A 19835-nucleotide genomic window follows, 5' to 3' on the forward strand; every position below is an offset into this window, starting at 1 on the left:
CAGTAAAACAAAACAAAACAAAACAAAACACCCCCCCCCAAAAAAAAACAAAAAACAAAAAACAACTTCAGGAAGGGCAAAATAGCACAGGGCCCAGCAATCTGTGGTATGGCAATTTAGCAGCTGGGCTGGAAACCTGGATGTAATCAAAGCCATCACTCCACCATAGCCAGGAGCCCCTAACTGAGAGTAAAAGGAGCAAAATCTCAGACAAGAGGTAAGAGAGAGATGCCACCAAAAATAGCAGTGGGGTCCCCTCCTGCCAAGCAGCTACCAGTTGCAGCCACCACCACTGCCAACAAAATGGCAAGGGAGTAAAAGGTTAGATACTAAGACAGGAACAATAACTGTAGCTGGGCAATGCAGGACCCACAGAGAGCTTTAATGCTCTCTCATGAACTAGGTTCTTCCAGCTAGTTCTCAATTCAGATTATCGGAGGAAAATGCCTTTTCTTAATTATGCTTTTTATGACTAGGGACACAACATTCCCTTAACTTGACTAAGGCAGTTCTCCCCCCCCTCCCCCATATGAATATTCACCAAAGTTCCTTTGCATAAGCCCAACAAAGTGAAAAACAAATGAAACAACACATAATTCCTAATTTCATACCCTTTATCATCAATGAATATGCCACTTTGGGTATGACCCACTCATACAATGAATGCAAGCCCTCAAAATCTGAAAGAAAGACACACATTAATGCTTCATTGTCTTGGTTAACTGTTCCCAACATTGGGAGATTTCATCATGTGGGTTGGGAAAGATCTAATTCATTAGGCGTTCCATGATCAATCCTACTTTCCATAGCCTACCCACAATACATTGTATGTTTTTCACAACAATCAGGTAAGCATTGTTATTATAATAATTATAAACATAACAATTATTCATTTTTTAACAGAAATGAATGTTAACTTTTGTTTGAAAGTTTTTCAGTTTATATTAATATAATTATGTCATTTATAATATTTTTGTTATTAACACTATCAATTATGTTTAGAGTTATATTTATGTATTTATTTATTTTTTAAAATTAATTTAGTCAATTTAGAACATTATTCCTTGCTTACAAGAATCATATTATTTCTCTCCCTCCCCTCCCCTCACCTTGTGTACTTGATCAAAACCTATTTCCATGTTGGTGTTTGCATTAGGATGTTCATTTAGAGTTTACATCCCCAACCACATCCTTTCGACCCATGTATTCAAGCAGTTGTTTTTCTTTGGTGTTTTTACTGCCCCAGTTTTTCTTCTGAATGTGGATAGTGTTCTTTCTCATAGATCCCTCCAGGTTGTTCAGGATCACTGCATTACCACTAATGGAGAAGTCCATTACGTTTGATTGTGCCACAGTGTATCAGTCTCTGTGTACAATGTTCTCCTGGTTCTGATCCTTTCACTCTGCATCACTTCCTGGAGGTTGTTCCAGTCCCCATGGAATTCCTCCACTTTATTATTCCTTTTAGCACAATAGTATTCCATCACCAACATATACCACAATTTTTTCAGCCATTCCCCAATTGAAGGGCATCCCCTCATTTTCCAGTTTTTTGCCACCACAAAGAGTGCAGCTATGAATATTCTTGTATGTATATTTTTCCTTATTATCTCTTTGGGGTACAAACCCAGCAGTGCTATGGCTGGATCAAAGGGCTTGCTTATCATTTCTTACAGCATAGTAATATGTCATCATAATCATATGCCACCACCTGTTTAGCCATTACCCAATGGATTGGCATTCCTTTTAATTAAGTTCTTTGCCACCCCAAAGAAAATTGCTATAAATATTTTAGAACAGACATGTTCATTTTCTTTTTTCCTTGATCACCTTATGAAATAAACCTAACAGTGGCATTGCTGTGTCAAAAGATATAAACAGCTTTATAACTCTTTGGGCATAATTCCTGATTACTCTCCAAAATGGTCAGATCACTTCACAGTTCCACCAACAGTGTATTAGTGTCCTCATTTTTTCACATCTCCTCCAACATTTATCATTTTAGCCAATCCAATGGGTGTGAAGTGATACCTCAGAGCTGTTTTGATTAATTGCTCTAATAAATAGTGATTTAGAACATTTTTTTCATATATTACACATACATTTTATTTCTTAATCCAAAAACTGTCTGTTTATATCTTTTCATCACTTATCAATTGGGAAATGGCTCATAAGCAAACTTCATTGTTGTCTTATTTTAAGGAATTACCACTACCACCCCAACCTTTAGCCACCATCACTCTGATCAGTCAACTGCCATCAATATTGAGGCAAAACGCTCCAACAGCAAAAAGATTGTGACTTCAGGAAGGCTCAGATTATGATTAACATTTTTAGCAATGAAGTATTTTTCATTAAGGCATGTACATTGGATTTTTTTTAGATATAATACTATTTCACACTTAACAGACTACAGTATGATTTAAACATTACTTTTATATGCCCTGACAAAAAATTCTTCTGACTTGATTTCTGACTGGGACCAAACCCACAATATTTCTGAAGTATGCCTCTACTGTTACTATTCCCAATTTTAAACTAAGGCAATTAATGCAGACAAAGGTTAATTGAATAGCCTTCAGTCACACAACAAATAAATGTTCAAAGGGGGTTTTGAACTCACATCTTCTTGAATCCAACACTCTACCCACTACACCATTTAGGTCCCTCCAAGTGCCCCTCAGATAATATTGATGATTCCTTAATAACTTTAAGCAAAATGAGGTTTTCCTATTTATCTCTTTTAATCCTATTTTTACTATAATCTCTAAAATCATGGATATTATCCCTATTTTTGTAAATTCATCTGAAACAATTGAATTGTGCTATAGACCTTCATTATAATTCTGTATAAATCTATGTGTTTCTTGTAAAAAATTATTGGATGCTGCTTTTGAAACTAAGCTATTACCTTCTTCCATTCTTGGGTGAATTCATTGCATTCATATATGTGGGTTACATGTGGTTATAATCATTTGTATGATTCTCTTCATTCTATTATCTTATTCTTCTTTCTTTTCTTTTCCCAGTTCCTCTCTTTACAAAGAAGGTGGCAAAGGAAGACTTTGCTTAACACAATGTCTTATTATTGAAATAATCTCTTTTTCCCCACCAGTCCACTTCTCTTTCCCTTAATAAGTTCCCACCTCATATGTTTATTTCTTTCCTCTTAATCTCCCCTCCATCATCTATCTCTGACACTGTTTTTTTTTTTACTTATACCATCCTTCCTTTAAACTTCCCCCTCCTCTGTTATCCTGATATTTCCCTGCGGAGTTTAAGATATATGGGGAGGGAAGGGTGGATGTTTAACTGGGTTAAAACTTCCTTTGTCCAATTAAAATAAAAGTGAGATTCATAATCAACATTCTGTCCGTTCTTCCATGTTTATAGACTCTTCAACTTACATTCCCTGATAATGTGATAGTTAAGTTCTCTCCTGTTTCTCCTCATTTGTTCCCTAATATAATTTCCTTTTCCTTCAGTTTTCTTAACACCGTAGCTTTTAAAACAATTGTCTCCCTAGGCCACTTCTTCCTTGATTCCCACTATAAGGTCAGAGCTCTGTCGACAATGTCCCTACTTAGGACATTGGGTAGTCTTCTCTTCCTTCTGAGGCTTCCAAGATCAGGAAATTGCCTCATCTGTGCACTTGAGAGACAACTCTGGTCATACTATTGCTTTACTTTAGTGTTGGAGTTTTCCTAGTCAAGGAGCTTCTGGGACCTCCCTGAGCTTAGAAATTTGGGATTGTTTTCCCTTCCAGGGCTATTAGCTACTAGTCATCTTTTCATTTAATTCTGGAACAGATGAATCAGCTTACTTAAGATTGTAATAAGAGACCCTTTTGATTGGTAATTGATAACTAAAGATCAGGTTGTTACCTACTTTCTTCCTCCCTCAGTTTTTCTCCCTCCCTTCAGCCTCCCCTCCCCATTCCTTCTTCTTCACTCTTCTTCTTGATGATTCTTCTTCTGGTTTCTCTAGATCAACTTAGGTGAGTTTTATGTTGTCTCAAATGAAATACCTTTTCTCTTCTTTATCTTAAGTAAGGGGTTTATTTGGGGAAAACAGGGAAGGATAAGGAATGGAAGGAAAGAGGATTTTGGGGTTTCCCTAATACTAAGATGAACCTTAGGTTGGAGGATGGTGAAATATAATTCAATTGAGAGAAATGGCTGATAGGTCTGGAAGTTCAGTCACTATCACAACAGAGCAAATCATAGAGACAGAGAGCTGGACTTTGTCCTTCTTTCTTCTGTCTTCAAAGTCAAAGACAACCTCTCCTTTCTGTCTTCAAGGTTAAAGACCTAACCCTTCAGTTGGTCTGTTCCTTCTTCCAACTGCTTCTTCCAGTCACATTCCAAAAAGAATACTATTGTTTGAATGACAGGTTATCAGTCTCAGCTGCTCCTGTTTTTTTGCACGCTTTCCCAATTTCATTCTCTTCCCCAAGATTCATTTTGGATTTGGGGGTTATTGCTTGATCTTCTGCACTTGTTAAATCATCGCTGGAGCAGAGGTCGGAGAGTTGGGTCCTCTGCATTTTCACGTGGCCATCTTACCTGGAATTGCAAGCAATTATTAAATTCTTACTCTAAGTAAGACACCATGGCATATTCTGGAGATACCAATACAAAACAAGGCACAATCCCTTCCATTAGAAGTTATCTTTCTATTGGGTGATACAATATGTATGTGTGTGTACACAAACAGAGAAGGCACAGATAGCCGGGAAGATTGGGAAAAGGATTCTATAAAAAATGGGACTGACAAAGAGTTTCAAAGGAAGCTCAGAATTCCAAGAAATGGAGATAAGGACAAAGTGGGAGGTCAACGTGGGAGGGCAGCCTGAGCAAAGACAGAGATGAAAGAAGGAAGGTCATGTGTCAGGAATAGTCAATTGGACTGGAATGTAGAGTAACTAAAAAGTGAAATGAATAAGAAGTCTGAGCAGGTGAATTTCAGTGGGCTTTGGGACTTTATTATAAAGACCCTTCTTGGTTCTTGCCTCAGGATCTTCTGCTACACTCACAATACTTAATCCCCAAAACAGAGAAAAGGCCTTTGTCCTTTCTGAATCTTAAGAAGTACTCACAATTTACCATCCCTCCAGATAATATTTATAAAGTACCTAGCATAGTGCCTATCAATCACAAAATAGATGCTTTATAAAACATGTATCATTGCTCATATCCTTCCCTCTCCCTCCTCTACAATAATTCAGTCAAACCATTCTCAACAACGTACAACACTTTTTCTTACCCTTATTGATGCAACAAAAGCTCCCTGGAGCTTGGACATGCGGGCAATATCTCTCTGGTCATTTGGTTACCTTCTCTGGCTCTATGATTAGGGACCATGCACATATGCTAACAACTGGAACTCTATGTACCAAGTTCACCATCAGTAAGACCTTGTCATAATAGAAGAGAGAGAGAGTTGTACTTGGTACCTTCTGGAGAAAAGATCAAATGCAACCAAAAATCATGTATTATTAAGTATTATAGATAAAAGGAGAAGCTAGGCTCAGTGAACTGAGAGCCAGGTCTAAAAATGGGAGGTCCTGGGTTCAAATAGGGCTGCAGACACTTCCTAGCAGTGTGACCTTGCACAAGTTACTTAACCCCCATTACCTGGCCCTTACCACTCCTCTGCCTTGGAATTACGTGGTATTAATTCTAAAAGGGAAGGTAAAGATTTAAGAAAATAATTATATATAAAAGAAAAATAAAACAGGATCTGCTTTTAAGGCTCTTACATTTCCTCTAGGTAAAACAGCATGTACACAAATAAGTAAATTTAGTGCATATGTAAAATAATTTCAAGGAGACAACATTAATGACTAGGAGGTAGAGATGGGGAAAAGCTTCACGTAGGACATCACACTTAAGCTAAGTATCCTAGGATAGGGTTACAAGTATTCAAATTTAGAGGAGAAAATAAAACTGATCAGGTTAACTATAGCTTCAAGGGAGAATGCCAGGCCAAGGTGATGGATTAGGAAAAGAGTAAAGGTTGAAATGACTGGAGAACTTCCCTGAAAACAAAGAATAGATTTCAGAGGGGTAAGTGATAGACAGGCGAAAATTCAGAATGTTAATGTCACATAGAATATCTTGTTTTTTTGGACTGTAGAGATGGAATACATGCCAGTAATGATGAGATCAAAGATATCAATGGATAAATGGCTATTGGGTGGTTTGTATGTGTGAGAGAGAAACAGAGGTAAAGACAGAAAGAGGTATAGAGAAGTATAGATCATAGCAGTCAAGGAGGCAATGAAATGGAAGGCCAGGGAGTCTGAGGAGCTATAAACATACATACTGAAGTCCCCTGAGAATAAGACTGTGAACCTGACACCAAAGTGCTTGAGAAAAGAGAAAGAATGATCTGAGGCATCAGTAAATAATTACCAGCAGGATCACAATATGGTGGCAGATTTAAATATGGCAGAATGAGCCCACTGATCCCAAAACCAAAGGAGCTAGGCACAGGCTATAGAGTAGGATTCAGAACCTGAGAGAGTTCATGATTCCAAAGGGACATCAGGAAAATCTCAACCTGGGATGTGGATAGGTGGTGGACAAGTCTGCGCAAGGAATACTGATCTCAGTGATCCTGGGGGTCAGAGGACTGGAACAGTAGTAGCCATAAGTAGGGGAGTTCTAAAGAAGACTTGTTTCCTAATTTAGATAAAGTCAAATTCTGCATATCTCAATAAAATTTCAGTTCCTTAAAGGAGAGCTTGTTACATTTCTGTCTCTGTATCCTTACACAATGCCTTGCACATGGTAAGTATTTATTAATGTTAATTAAATTGATGTGATTTCTACCTGCCCCTGGGAGCATCGTTCTCACCACTAATGGCTGTAGCTACTTGCATTAAAGATAGACAATGATATGCCTTACTATAGAGGAAGGGGAGAGCTCCAATTCTAGTGTATTTCATTATAGTACAAGGAGGGGTCCCAAGTCTTCAGGTAGTGGTGTCTAAGGGATGTTAAAGCTGGTATATCATAATGCCACTGAGTCATCCACATCAGTGACCTTTAATTCCTATGGATCTCTCTCCAACTACAGCACTAGACTCAGCACACATATACTGACACCCACAAATAACATCACAGAATCTCAGTGTTAAAGGTAACCTCAAGGTCAATGTCCAGCTCACAGTCTCCTTCTCCACCCCAACCACACGTCTTATACTTGGAGACTTCAATATACATATTTGTGTCCCTCAGACACTAGCTTCCTAGTCTACCTAAATATCCCTCCAGAAGTAGTCATTCAGGCTCCACTTGAAGCATAAAACTGAAAATAGGTACTTTCCGTATCATAAACAGAAAACTGACAGAGAAAGATCGTTAGGACTTTCAGAAAAGGAAGCATGTCCTGCAAGATCAGGCCCATCTCAAAAATTCCCCAAGAAGTACACAAAAAATCTAAAGGCTCACATATGCCCCCTTCTTTTACAAAGATCAGATACTGATGGTAAAGAACACTAAACATGCAGAGTATGACACATTTTTAGACAAAAATGATAAAGAAATTTTTTCTTGACTAATATAGTTATTAAAAGTTTTGTTTTTCTATAATGGGGTGGGTAGAAGAACAGATAAATGTCAGATGTTTTTAAAATATAAAATTTGATTTAAAAAAGACAAAAAAGCATCTCTGAACTCACCAAAAAAGGAAGTCAAGGAAACCACTGGACCAGTTAAAGGCTTCAAAAGTGTTTTGTTAGCTTTCTTCTCAGGGCTCCCATCACCTCCTTGTTTCTTAGAGTATAAATAAAAGGGTTGAACATGGGAGTGACAACTGTGTAGAAAAGGGAGAGGATTTGATCCATGTCCTTATTCGCTTTGCCTCCGAGTCTCACATAGGCAATGGCAGCAGACCCATAGAAGAGTGTGACAACTATTAGGTGGGAAGAACAAGTAGAGAAGACTTTTTGGCGCCCCTGAGCAGAAGCTAATCCCAGAATGGTAATGAGGATGCGGACATAGGAAAACACAATCAGTGTAAAGGGTGTGACAATAAAGAGCAGAGTGAAAGCAAGATTCCCAAGCTCAGCCCAGAATGTGTCTGCACTGGCCAGCCTCAAAACAGGCAGATTATCACAGAAGAAGTTGTGAACAATGTTGGAACCATGGAAAGGCAAGGTAAAGATGAGCAGGGCATTGCTAGTGCCTGCAGTGATGCCCATTACATAGGAAACACCCATCATTCCCATACACACCTGCCTGTTCATCAGTGAGGCATAGTGCAGGGGCCGACAAATGGCAGCATAACGATCATAGGCCATAACACTCAGTAAGCAACATTCAGCAATGCCAAAGAGGATAAAAAAATACATCTGGGTGAAACAGCTGGCAATAGAGATGACAGGATGTGAGGAGAGGAGATCACTCAGCATCCTGGGCACAATAGTGGTTGTGTAGAAAATCTCTAGCATAGAGAGTTGTCTGAGAAAGAAATACATGGGAGTGCTCAGGGCTGAGTCAAGCAGGGTAATGGTGATAATCAGGAGGTTGCCCAGCAGAGTGATCATGTAGACAAAGAGCACCCCCCAAAACAGGGGGACCTGGTAAGTTCCCAAACCTGAGAATCCCAACAAAATAAATTCAGTCACTGCTGTTAGATTATCATTATCCATGTACCTAAATCAAGGTCTGGATCAGGACCAAGGGAGAATTGTTAATAGACCCCCAAAAAGAGAAATAAATAGATTAAATGCTACAGTAAAAGGTTACATAAAGACTTCTCTTCTCAAGTGTGAGATTGTGATAAAGAAAGAATAGAATGTGAGAATTTCCCTTCTGAGAAAACTATTTTTAAATCAAATTTTTAAAAAACTTATCAAAAGTAAATGGAATTTAGCATGGAACCAGATTATTGTAGCTAATAACAATGTGGTCCCTTTCATCTCATGGAGCCCTGGGTTATAAGGTCAAAAATCTTAGTCTTTAAATATTAAAGGAAACTGAAGATGTAGACAGATATAGGCAGATTAGAGAAGTACTAGGTGGTGGGGACACAGACATAAAGAGAGAAAAGGAGAGAGAGCAGAGAAAGAGAAAAAAGAGAGAGGAAGAAAAAAAGGTTTTTTAAGTAGTGAGGAGAGAGCAAAAGAGAAATAGTCTGACACTGAGAAAGACAGAGAGAGGCATAGAATAAAAAGGGAACTGTCAGATGTTATCCCACCTATGGGTGTTTTCCCCAAAGCCCTTATTAGAGATAACAACCATTAGAAGCCCTTCCCATTAGGTCGTTTGATTTACTATCCCTGAGCCAAAGCTCTTTGGGAGCCTGATCCCCAGAGCAGGGAGCAGGAGAAAGGGAGATCAGGCTGTAATCTAGAGGGAAGAAGGGAGTGAGAAGAGAAGCTTTTTTCTTAAGGTCCTGACCTACCTAAGGAGAAGTGAATAGTAACTAGCCAGCGTCTTCTATTCCCTGAGCTCCCTACAATGTGGGTACAGAGAGACCTGGTCAGGAGACACTCCAGCGTCATCTTTGTCATTCCGACCCCACCAAAAGCATTAGAGAAACCATCAGCAAACATCATCTGCAATGGGGCTAAACTAGAAGCCTTCCCAATAAGATCAGGAGTGAAACAAGAATGCCCATTATCACCTCTGTTATTTAACACTGTACTAGAAACACTAGCAGTAGCAATTAGAGAAGAAAAAGAAATTGAAGGTATTAAAATAGGCAACGAGGAGACCAAGTTATCGCTCTTTGTGGATGATATGATGGTCTACTTAAAGAATCCTAGAGAATCAACTAAGAAGCTAGTGGAAATAATCAACAACTTTAGCAAAGTTGCAGGATACAAAATAAGCCCACATAACTCATCAGCATTTCTATATACTTCCAACTCATCCCAGCACCAAGAGTGAGAAAGAGAAATTCTCTTTAAAATCACTTTAGACAATATAAAATACTTAGGAATCTACCTTGCAAGACAAACATAGGAACTATATGAACACAACTACAAAACATTTTCCACACAATTAAAACTAGATCTAAACAATTGGAAAAACATTAACTGGTCATGGGTAGGACAAGCTAACATAATAAAAATGATCACCCTACCCAAACTTATTTACTTATTTAGTGCCATACCCATTGAATTACCAAATTTTTTTTTTACTGAATCAGAAAAAAAACATAACAAAGATCATTTGGAAGAACAAAAGATCAAGTATATCCAGGTAAATAATGAAAAAAAATGCAAAGGAAGGTGGCCTTGCAGTACCAGATCTCAAACTATACTGTAAAGCAGTTGGTCGTCAAAACAATATGGTACTGGCTAAGAGACAGAAAGGAGGATCAGTGGAACAGACTTGAGGTAAGAGAACTCAGCAAGACAGTCTATGACAAGCCTAAAGATCCCAGCTTTTGGGACAAAACCCCACTATTTGATAAAAACTGCTGGGAAAAGACAGTATGGGAGAGATTTGGTTTGTATCAACACCTCTCACCCTACATCAAGATAAACTCAGAATGAGTAACCCCAGAAAGTGTCTGCACTGGTTAGCTTCAAAACAGGCAAATTATCACAAAAGGAGTGGTGAACAATGTTGGAGCCATGGAATGGCAAGGTAAAGATGATCAGGGCATCAGTGGTACCTGAGGTGATCCCCATTAGATAGGAAGCACCCACAATACCCACATATACCTTCCTGTTCATCAGTGTAGCATAGTGCAGGGGCTGGCAAATGGCAGTAAAAGGGTCATAAGCCTATACAATGATTAGACAGCATTCAGTACCCCCCAAAAGAGCAAAGAAATACATTTGGGTGAAACAACTGGCAGGAGAGATGATAGGATATGAGGAGAGGAGATCACTCAGCACCCTGGGCACAATAGTGGTAGGGTAGAAAATTTTTACCATAGAAAGGTGTCTGAGAAAGACATAAAGGATGAAGACATTTTGTAGAACCTGCCTGTGGGGACCACAGCTATGCTTTCCTTCTGAGATCTGGGAGGCCAAATCCACTGGGTGACAGTATTCCTTACAGAGTATTTTGGCCCTCCACTAATTTTTTTGCTATTTTACTTCTTAGTACCTTTATCCATGTGCACAAATATGACTTCATGTCTAGCCATCAAACTGTGGTTCATCTTGCCTCTATCAATCACTCATTCCACTACCTCAAGCATTTCCTGGAGACAGTTTGCCCACTGATTCCCTCAAAGGACAATGCCTCTAAAAACATTTTTAAGAACTGTCTCTACTGATGGACTTTTTCTGCCTGGATGGCCTATTATATTAACTGCCCTCTCCACATTCTCCCCCCCCCCAACATATGGTGGGCAATGTAAGGATTGGGTAATAGGGAATATGCAGGATGTATTTGTAACAGGGAATGGAGGAGGTAGAGGAGAGAGCTAATGGGCTGAGAGATGATCTGTATAATTCTCCCTTTCCCTCATAATGCAAGAGGTACTCCTGAGCTGATGTTAAGGCAAAGATGAACAGGGGCTTGTCTCAATAAGTAGGCTTCTGGGGAATAATGGAGTTTACTTCTCTCAAGACTTGGCTGATGCCTGAGTCCCTAGAAGTCCTAGTTGTTTGGCAGGCTGACTGTACCTGTTGGCTCTTTAATTGTTTAGTCAATGCTAGATGACTCCCCTATTCAACACCCTCTCTTTCTCCTAAACTGCTATGATTTGAATTCGACTTCGAGTTTCATGAATATAAGGTTGTTTATTAGTTCAAGTAACAAAAAGGTGGGGGATAGGTTTGTGGGAGTAGAAAATGCTACAGGTTGTCTTTTTCCTTCTTCAGCCGAGCCAAATGGCTCAGCTTTCAGAGACTCTTTTTCTCCTTTCTAATTACTATCACTATCCTAATCTAAACTGTTACAGACAAAAGAGTGGTTGCCATAAACTGTGACCATGAAAATATGGTTTTCAAGCCTTTGAATTGCCCAAACTGTAAAGATAATTCTAGTTTCTTGATTTTATATCAAAAATAAGTGGTCGCCATGGGAAAAATTCCCAAATATAATATACTCAAGTCAGCTGGGTTTTATGGAGATTTTAATTAATATAAATGAAGGAATTAAGGAAAGGGAGAGAGACAGAGTAAGAGGAAATGGTAGGAAAGGGCCTAGGCAATTGGCCTAGGCCTGTGATTTAAGAAAGACTAGTCAGTCCTTAATCACTCACCACAAGATTTTGTTCCAAGCTCCAGTGTTCAGAGAGACCAGCTCCTATTCAGCTTCCAAAGCTGAACTCAATGGAACTACCTTGAACTGGTCCAGACAGCTCCTTTTAAAGAGAAATTTCTCTTGTGTCACCTCCCCTAAATTTTCATGTCTACCAATCACAGTAGACACTTTTCCTAGGAGAGCCCATTCTTAGTTTTTAGTTCTCACTTTCTTTGGGTAGATTGTATCTTCTGAGCACTTCTCACCTCTTTGGTTAAGCTTGCCTTTTGTAAGTTGCTTGACCTTTTAGTGATTAATTTGACCTTCATAGGTACTTAGCACCCTTTTGTATTAGATCTAAAAATAGACCTAGCTTAAGGGCTTTTCCTCACTATAAGTATGAGTTAAGTACCTTCATTGTTCACTAAGGAGTTTTACAACTTTATCTTCCCCTAAAGTATGCCTAAGTATGGATGGAGTAATTTTAAAGTTCCCAATACATTCCTGATCAAGTACCTCCATTGTTTAAATGGGGAATAGCCTTAACCATAACCTTAAGATAATGTTCCAAGGTAGAGTCTGAGAAATTTTAAGATTCACAATCCCCCTGATGATCACTGGGAGATTAGTCTCCCCATTGATCATTTAACATAATCATCTTGTAGTCTTAAACTCAATTCTAACTACAGATTCATACAATATTCAATTTTCTAAGATGAAATTAGAATAGTGATGGAGGAATAGAAAAGAAAGAAAGCAAACCAATGTTTTGCTAGCTGCATTGACAGAAAGTCAAATTAGGGGCAGTCCCTTTGGTATAAAAGTATACATCAAACTTCAGTTCAATCAACCATATCCAAAGTTCATTCTTGATCTTCTTGATGTAGTGTAGGTTTTCTGGCATCTTTCTGCAACAGTTCATTTTCTGGATTTAGGAGTTAGCAAGCTTCTTCCTTGAAGATCTTTCCTTGAACAAAATCAAAATCTTCAATTTTAAATTAAAATACAATGAATTTTAAATCAAAATACAAAACAGGGGTCAATTATCCTTCTTGGGAAGGTCAAGGGATGCCACGGGTCTTCAGGGTGACCCCATGAAGTTCAAGGGATCAGCACCCTTCATCAGCAGTTGTTCTTTTGCTTTCTTTAATGGATGATCTAAAGATGTCAGGAATCTTCTATCTTCAGGGTAAGGGAAATGGAGGCAAGGCCCTGTCACCACAGGTTGGGATCTCGAGCTTTGGACCTAGCACTTGTTTCTCCAGAGTTCACAGGGCAAAGACCCTTTTTTCAGCTTTTTCTCTCACAAGCCTCTTCTGCTGCTCCAACTGCCCCTCCTCTTCCTCCTGGCAACATTCTAAATGATGGTTCCTCAGCATCAGTTTTCCTTTCCACAACAGCTGGTGAAACTAGTATTTGGCATTTTTGTCCTCTGCCAACTAGGTAACTTCATTCACATGACTCTGAGGAATCTGTATCCAGCAGGTTCCAAGACCCAGAAGATAAAGAATTGATGGAATTTAGTGCAGATCAAAGCATACTGGTTTGTTTTTTTTCCACTTTATTTTATTTGTATGTGTTTTTATTGGGGAGTTTTAGTTTTATATAAGTATTCTCCTAACATGATCAATATGGAAATATGTTTTACATGATCATATGTATATAATATATACCAAATTGCTTGCCATCTAAGGGATGGGGATGGAAAGGTAAGGACAGAAAGAATTTGGTTCTCAAAGTCTTGGAAAACATATGTTAGAAATTGTTATTACATATGTAAATTGAGTTACAAACTCTACAGTACTTTGATCTCTTTTCCCACAGTGGGGAACAAATCCTATAGATACTGTGCCAAGCACAGAGTCCCTATAAGACCCAAACCCTCTTTTCCAGAAGAGGAAGCAAGTCCAAGAAATACAATGACCAGGCCTAGAGAACCAGTCCTAGGTTCAAATATGGCCTCCCTCAGACACTTCTCAGCTGTGTGATCCTGGGCAAGTCACTTGACCCCCATTGCCTAGCCCTTACCACTCTTCTGCCTTGGGGCCAATACATAGTATTGACTCTAAGATGTAAGGTAAGAGTTTAAAAAAAAGAGAGCTAAAATGACTATAAAATCAAGATAATCTTTTAAAAGAAAGAACCTACTATATACATACATGGAGCAAATTAAGCTCATGCCAAAAAGCTCAAAGTTTAGCTGGCTGACTGGTGGCTGCATAGATAGTTCTAGCAAAGAAAAAGCAGGCAAAGGGGCTGAAAGGAGATGATTCAAGGAGGAATCTAGGTGAAGTATGGAAGAAGGGGGTTTGGGATGGGGTAGAAAATTTCCAGAACAAAGACAAATGCTCTTTGGTATATAATTTGGCACACTAGCATAATAAGCAAAAATAACTCAGTCTTCAGCAATACCCACTGAATCATAACACCAGTTGTCCTGTAGTTGATGCTAAGTAATAACAATTAAACAAGTTTAGATGGCTAATAGAGATAGTGTGGGATTCAGAATGTTTTGTAAAATGCAAGGTCTACTTATCTCATTCCAGAGACCATGAGAACTGGCTGGTGGAACCCAAGTAGGATCAAGTATCTCAGAACTGGGAAAGTTGGTTTCCTTGGTTATTTGTTTAGATCACACTTTCAAAGACAGTTTCTTCAAGTCACTCTGGGTCTAAGTAAGTAGAGTCAATCTCACATATTTGCTTTTGCTCTTCATTGGTTTAGGTATCAGCACTACGTTTGTTTCATAGTAGGAGTTAGATATGATTCCCTCTTATTATTTCAAATAATTTATTTAACATTGGAATAAGTGAATCTTTAAATGTTTTATAGAATTCATTTGCAAATCCATTTTCATTCATCTCCTAAACTTTTTCTTATTTATTTTTTGTTAGATTTATCTAGTTCTGAAAGGAGGTTGAAGTCCCCCCATTATACTTTTGCTATCTATGTCCACCTGTAGTTCATTTAACTTTTCCTTTTAAAATGTGGATGTTATGACATTTATTTTTTTATTTTTTGTTATGATATTTAGCACAGTTAGATTTAACATTGATGCTTCATTATCTATGGTACTCTTGAACATAATGTAGTTTCCTTGTTTATTTCTTTTAATCAAATCTATTTTAGCTTTAAGTTTGTCAGTGATCATGATTATTAGCCCTGCCTTTTTTGCATTGCCTAAAGCAAAATATGATATTCTGTTCCAGCCCTTTATTTTTACTCTAAGTGTCTCTCATTTTTAAATGTGTTTCTTTTAAATAATATATTGTTTGGCTTGGGATTTTGGTCCATTCTGCTCTCTGTTTTCATTTTATGGGAGAATTTATCACAATTGCATTTAAAGTTATAATTACTAGCTATGTGTTTCCTTCCATTCTATTTCCCCCCTTCTCTTTCTATCTTATCCTTCTTAATAAGTCCAATTTTTTCTCCTGATCACTACTTCCATAGTTGGCACCCCTTCTAAGAGTCCCACCATTATTCTCTTCCCTTGCTCTCCTGATTCGAAATCAGCACAACTTCTAAGGGTCCCCCATTGTCTGGTCCCCTTATTTCCCCTGTAATCAAATTGTTCAGATTTCTAAGACTCCCTCTCTCATCTCCTTGCCCTCCTATCTCTTAATATGACTTCTCTTCAAAGAATCCCTCTCTTGTTTTATTTCCTTGCCCTCTTTTTTCTTAATCTGCACACCCTTCTAAGAGCCCCTCAGTTATTCTATCCCCTTACCCTACTATTCCTCCATAAGTTAAGAAGATTTTTCGCCTTCTAAATGGATTCCATCTTTATGGATCCAATGAAAATAGAGTTCTAGCATTACCAACCCTCCATCACTTCCTCTCTAACAGTTCTTCAATTTACACCTATTTTGTATGGGATAATTATTCCAGTTTTCCTCTTCCTATCCAATTTTTTTTTGTCTCATTCCCTTATATTCAACTAGACCCCAAGCCTTCTATCTGTCTATGTTTTTTCAAACTATCCAAATAGGGATACATTCTTAAGGTTTATAGATAACATTTTCTCATATATGAAATAAACAGTTTATTATTAAAGTCCTTATAATTAGTCTTTAATTATTACCTTTTTATATTCTGGTTTAGTAGATCAAATTTTCTATTCAATTCTGGTATTTTCCTCATGAATATATTTTTGAAAGTCTTTTAATTGGGGGCAGTTGGGTGGCTCAGTGGATTGAGAGTCAGACCTATGGGAGGTCCTAGGTTCAAATCTGTCCTCAGACACTTCTCAGCTGTGTGACCCTGGGCAAGTCACTTAACCCCCATTGCCTAGCCCTTACCACTCTTCTGCCTTGGAGCCAATACACAGTATTGACTCCAAGACAGAAGATAAGGGTTTAAAAAAGATAAAATTAAAAAAAAATAATAAAAGTCTTTTAATTCATTAATGTTAGGTTTTATTTTTCCTTGTATGATTACTTAGCTTTGTTGGGTAGGTTATTCTTCATTGTAAACTCAATTCCTTTGCTCTTTGGAATATTGTCTTCCATGCTCTTTATTGTAATGTAGAACCTGCTAAATCTTGTGTTATTCTATGTAGTGATAGTCACAATATGTCTCTATTTGCCTGTATTTTCTCCTTATTCTGGAAGCTAAGGAATTTAGGAACTAAGAACTAGGGGACAATGATATACCTGTGAGTTTTCAACATGAGGTCCCTCTAAACTGGTGATCTGTGGATTCTTTCTTTTTCTATTTTATCCTTTAGTTCTAAAACTTTTCTAATAATTTCTTAAATTGTAGTGTCTAAATTCTTCTTAGGATCATGACTTTCAAGAAATCCAATAATTCTTATATTGTCTCTCCTCAATCTGTAGTCCAGGTCATTTGTTTTTGTAATGAGATGTTTCATATTCTCTTCTTTTTAAAATTCTTTTGATTTTGTTTTATTTCTTGTTGTCTTACATATACATACATACACACTCTGGAAAGTAGAGTCACCTCATTGTTCATCAAAAACTCAGTGGTAAGACTGGTGACCACTAAGCATGGGTTCTACCATTAGGTCCAGAAGGCACTTGAAAAGGATTATTAGGAGCAAGATGGAATCCCGGTACACAGAATGATTCCACATATTCAGGAGATGGAGCCAGTGCTGGTGGTCCCCATGACCCAGGTGGGACAGCTCCCCATGAAATAGGTCATGTTGATGTTGGTCCTTGGGGAATAGGATATGGCCCTGCAGATGAATATGGCATATTAGAAGTAGGATCCTGCCTTCCCATTCCTCATGCCCAAAGTCCACAATCCATGGATCTTTGTGGTCATAGGGAACCAACTGTAGATGGACATGGTCTTGGAAAGTCTGGGGAAATCCTATTTGGCATAGGATATGGCTCTATATGGCCAAGACCTGCCACAGATGGAGTTATGCTATTTTTTAACCCAGCCTTGGAAATCAGTAACTACTACTGGGAAATTAAATTATGTGGTCATGGTCGCACAACCAGTTAATGGCTCAGGAAGGAAATGAATCAAAGTCTTCCTGATTCCAGGTTCAGCATTCTACTTGCTATGTCACTATGCTCAGAGGGAGAGACCTTTCTGTTCAAATTCAGATACCATATCTCACTCTTCTGGGATTCTATTCAGGTCTTTAGCTTTGTTCTCATTTATGTTTTGGACAGATTTAGTTGGTTAGGACAAGATATAGAAGAGTACAATGACATTTCCCACTAATATATTTTTCTCATTTACTCCTTGAAACAATAACTAATATGTCTCTATCTCCTCAGCACCTTGGACAATGTCTTAGACAGAGCAAGCACTTAGTTAAACAGCACTGAATCCTCTCTGCCCCTGGTTCCTTAACACATTTTAGAGTTTATTATGTAAGAGTTCTCATCAATAAAGCCTCTTAGTTAAAGGCACTGAAGAGAGCCAATACCTTACTACAGAGCAAGGAGAGGACTCCATTTCAAGGTTAAATATAATACAGGGAAAGTTCCCAAGTCCACATGCAGTGGGGTCTTAAGGGTGTTAAGTCTGATGCCTAATAACCACACCAAATCATTCACATATATATCCCTTAATTCACACTGATCCCTCTCAGACTGCAACACTAGACTCAGTACAGAGATATACTTGACACCCCCAAATAACATCATAGAATCTTAGTGTTAATGATAAGCTTACAGAGGCCAGGGTCCAGCTCACAGTCTTCTTCTCCATTTCAACCTCTGCCCTTTTCCTTGAAGACTTCAATATACATGTTTATGTCCCTGAGACACCAGCTTCCTAGTGCACCTAGTCCAACCCATACATGAATATCCCTCCAAAAGTGAATATCCCTCTACTTGAAGCATAAAACTGAAAACAGGTACCAGAGCAGAATCTTACTCAGAAAACTGAGAGATCCTGAGGACCTTAAGAAAATTAAAGATGTCCTTATGAAAGACCAAGTCCATCTCAAATATGGCACCCCAGGAATCCCTCCACTGTGCAAAAGATCTGGGTGTTCAGACCACATATACTGTGCAAATATCAGGTCCTATTGGTGACTAAACATTTGTACTAAACATGCCAAGGAGACACACATTTTTGGATAAACCTGATGAATTAATTTGTTTTCTATAACTATATTTGTTATAATGGTTTTGTTTCTCTACAGCAACAATATTTGATATTTGAAAAATATAAAAATTAATTTCAAAGCTGGCTTAGGAAGCATCTCTCAACTCACCAGCAAGGAAGCCAAGAAAACCACTGGACAAGTCAAGAACTTCAAAGGTGTTTTGTTAGCTTTCGCCGCAGAGCTCCCATCACCTCCTTGTTCCTCAGGGTATAGATAAAAGGATTGAACATGGGGGTTACAACTGTGTAGAAAAGGGAGATGATTTGATCCATGTCCTGATTAGCATTGGTTCCAGGTCTCATGTAGGCAATGGAAGCAGTTCCATAGAAGAGGAGGACAACAAGTAGGTGGGAAGAGCAAGTAGAGAAGACTTTTTGGCGTCCCTGAGCAGAAGCTAACCCAAGTATGGTAATAACAATGCGAGCATAGGAAAATATGATCAGTACAAAGGGGGCAATTATAAAGAGGAAGGAAACAATAAAATTTCCAACCTCAGCCCAGAATGTGTCTCCACTTGCCAACTTTACAACAGGTAAAACATCACAAAAGTAGTGATGAATGATGTTGGTACCATGGAAAGGCAAAGTAAAAATGACTAGGGCATCAGTGCTGCCTGTCATGATGCCCATTAGATAGGAAGTACCCACCATACCCACACATACCTGCCTGTTCATCTGTGTGGCATAGTGCAGGGGCCGACAAATGGCAGCAAAACGGTCATAAGCCATGGCACAGAGCAGACAGCATTCAGTACCTCCAAAGAGGGCAAAGAAATACATCTGGATGAAGCAGCTGGCAGGAGAGATGACAGGATGTGAGGAGAGGAGATCACTCAGCATCCTAGGCACAATGGTTGTTGTGTAGAGAATCTCTAAAATAGAAAGGTGTCTGAGGAAGAAGTACATGGGGGTGCCTAGGGCTGAGTCAAGCAGGGTGAGGGTGATGATCAGGGAGTTGCCCAACAGGGTGACCAGGTAGATAAAGAGCACTCCCCCAAAGAGAGGGAGCTTATAGATCCCCAAATGTGAGAATCCCAACAAAATAAATTCAGTCACTGTTGTCCCATTATCATCACCCAT

General features: G+C 38.6%; 2 protein-coding genes and 1 pseudogene across 2 annotated transcripts; 1 reads left to right on the forward strand and 2 right to left on the reverse strand.

Annotated features, from left to right (window-relative positions):
• Nucleotides 1-7329: 7329 nt before the first annotated feature.
• LOC100025112 (olfactory receptor 9-like) lies at nucleotides 7330-8701 on the reverse strand. The gene has a single exon (XM_001376126.4). The coding sequence runs from the start codon at nucleotides 8657-8659 to the stop codon at nucleotides 7730-7732; it is 930 nt and encodes a 309-aa protein (XP_001376163.3). The 5' UTR covers nucleotides 8660-8701; the 3' UTR covers nucleotides 7330-7729.
• Nucleotides 8702-10509: 1808 nt separating this feature from the next.
• LOC100617048 (very-long-chain enoyl-CoA reductase-like) lies at nucleotides 10510-13675 on the forward strand (annotated as a pseudogene).
• A 5230-nt stretch (nucleotides 13676-18905) lies between these two features.
• LOC100011316 (olfactory receptor 9-like) lies at nucleotides 18906-19835 on the reverse strand. Its single transcript, XM_001362524.5, has one exon. The coding sequence runs from the start codon at nucleotides 19833-19835 to the stop codon at nucleotides 18906-18908; it is 930 nt and encodes a 309-aa protein (XP_001362561.3).

Source organism: Monodelphis domestica, chromosome 5, assembly GCF_027887165.1.
Source record: "Monodelphis domestica isolate mMonDom1 chromosome 5, mMonDom1.pri, whole genome shotgun sequence".
Classification (NCBI taxonomy): Eukaryota; Metazoa; Chordata; class Mammalia; order Didelphimorphia; family Didelphidae; genus Monodelphis; species Monodelphis domestica.

Excerpts from the sequence above, each read along its gene's own strand:
- LOC100025112 (XM_001376126.4), bottom strand. The coding sequence starts at position 8,659 with ATGGATAATGATAATCTAACAGCAGTGACTGAATTTATTTTGTTGGGA.
- LOC100011316 (XM_001362524.5), bottom strand. The coding sequence starts at position 19,835 with ATGGGTGATGATAATGGGACAACAGTGACTGAATTTATTTTGTTGGGA.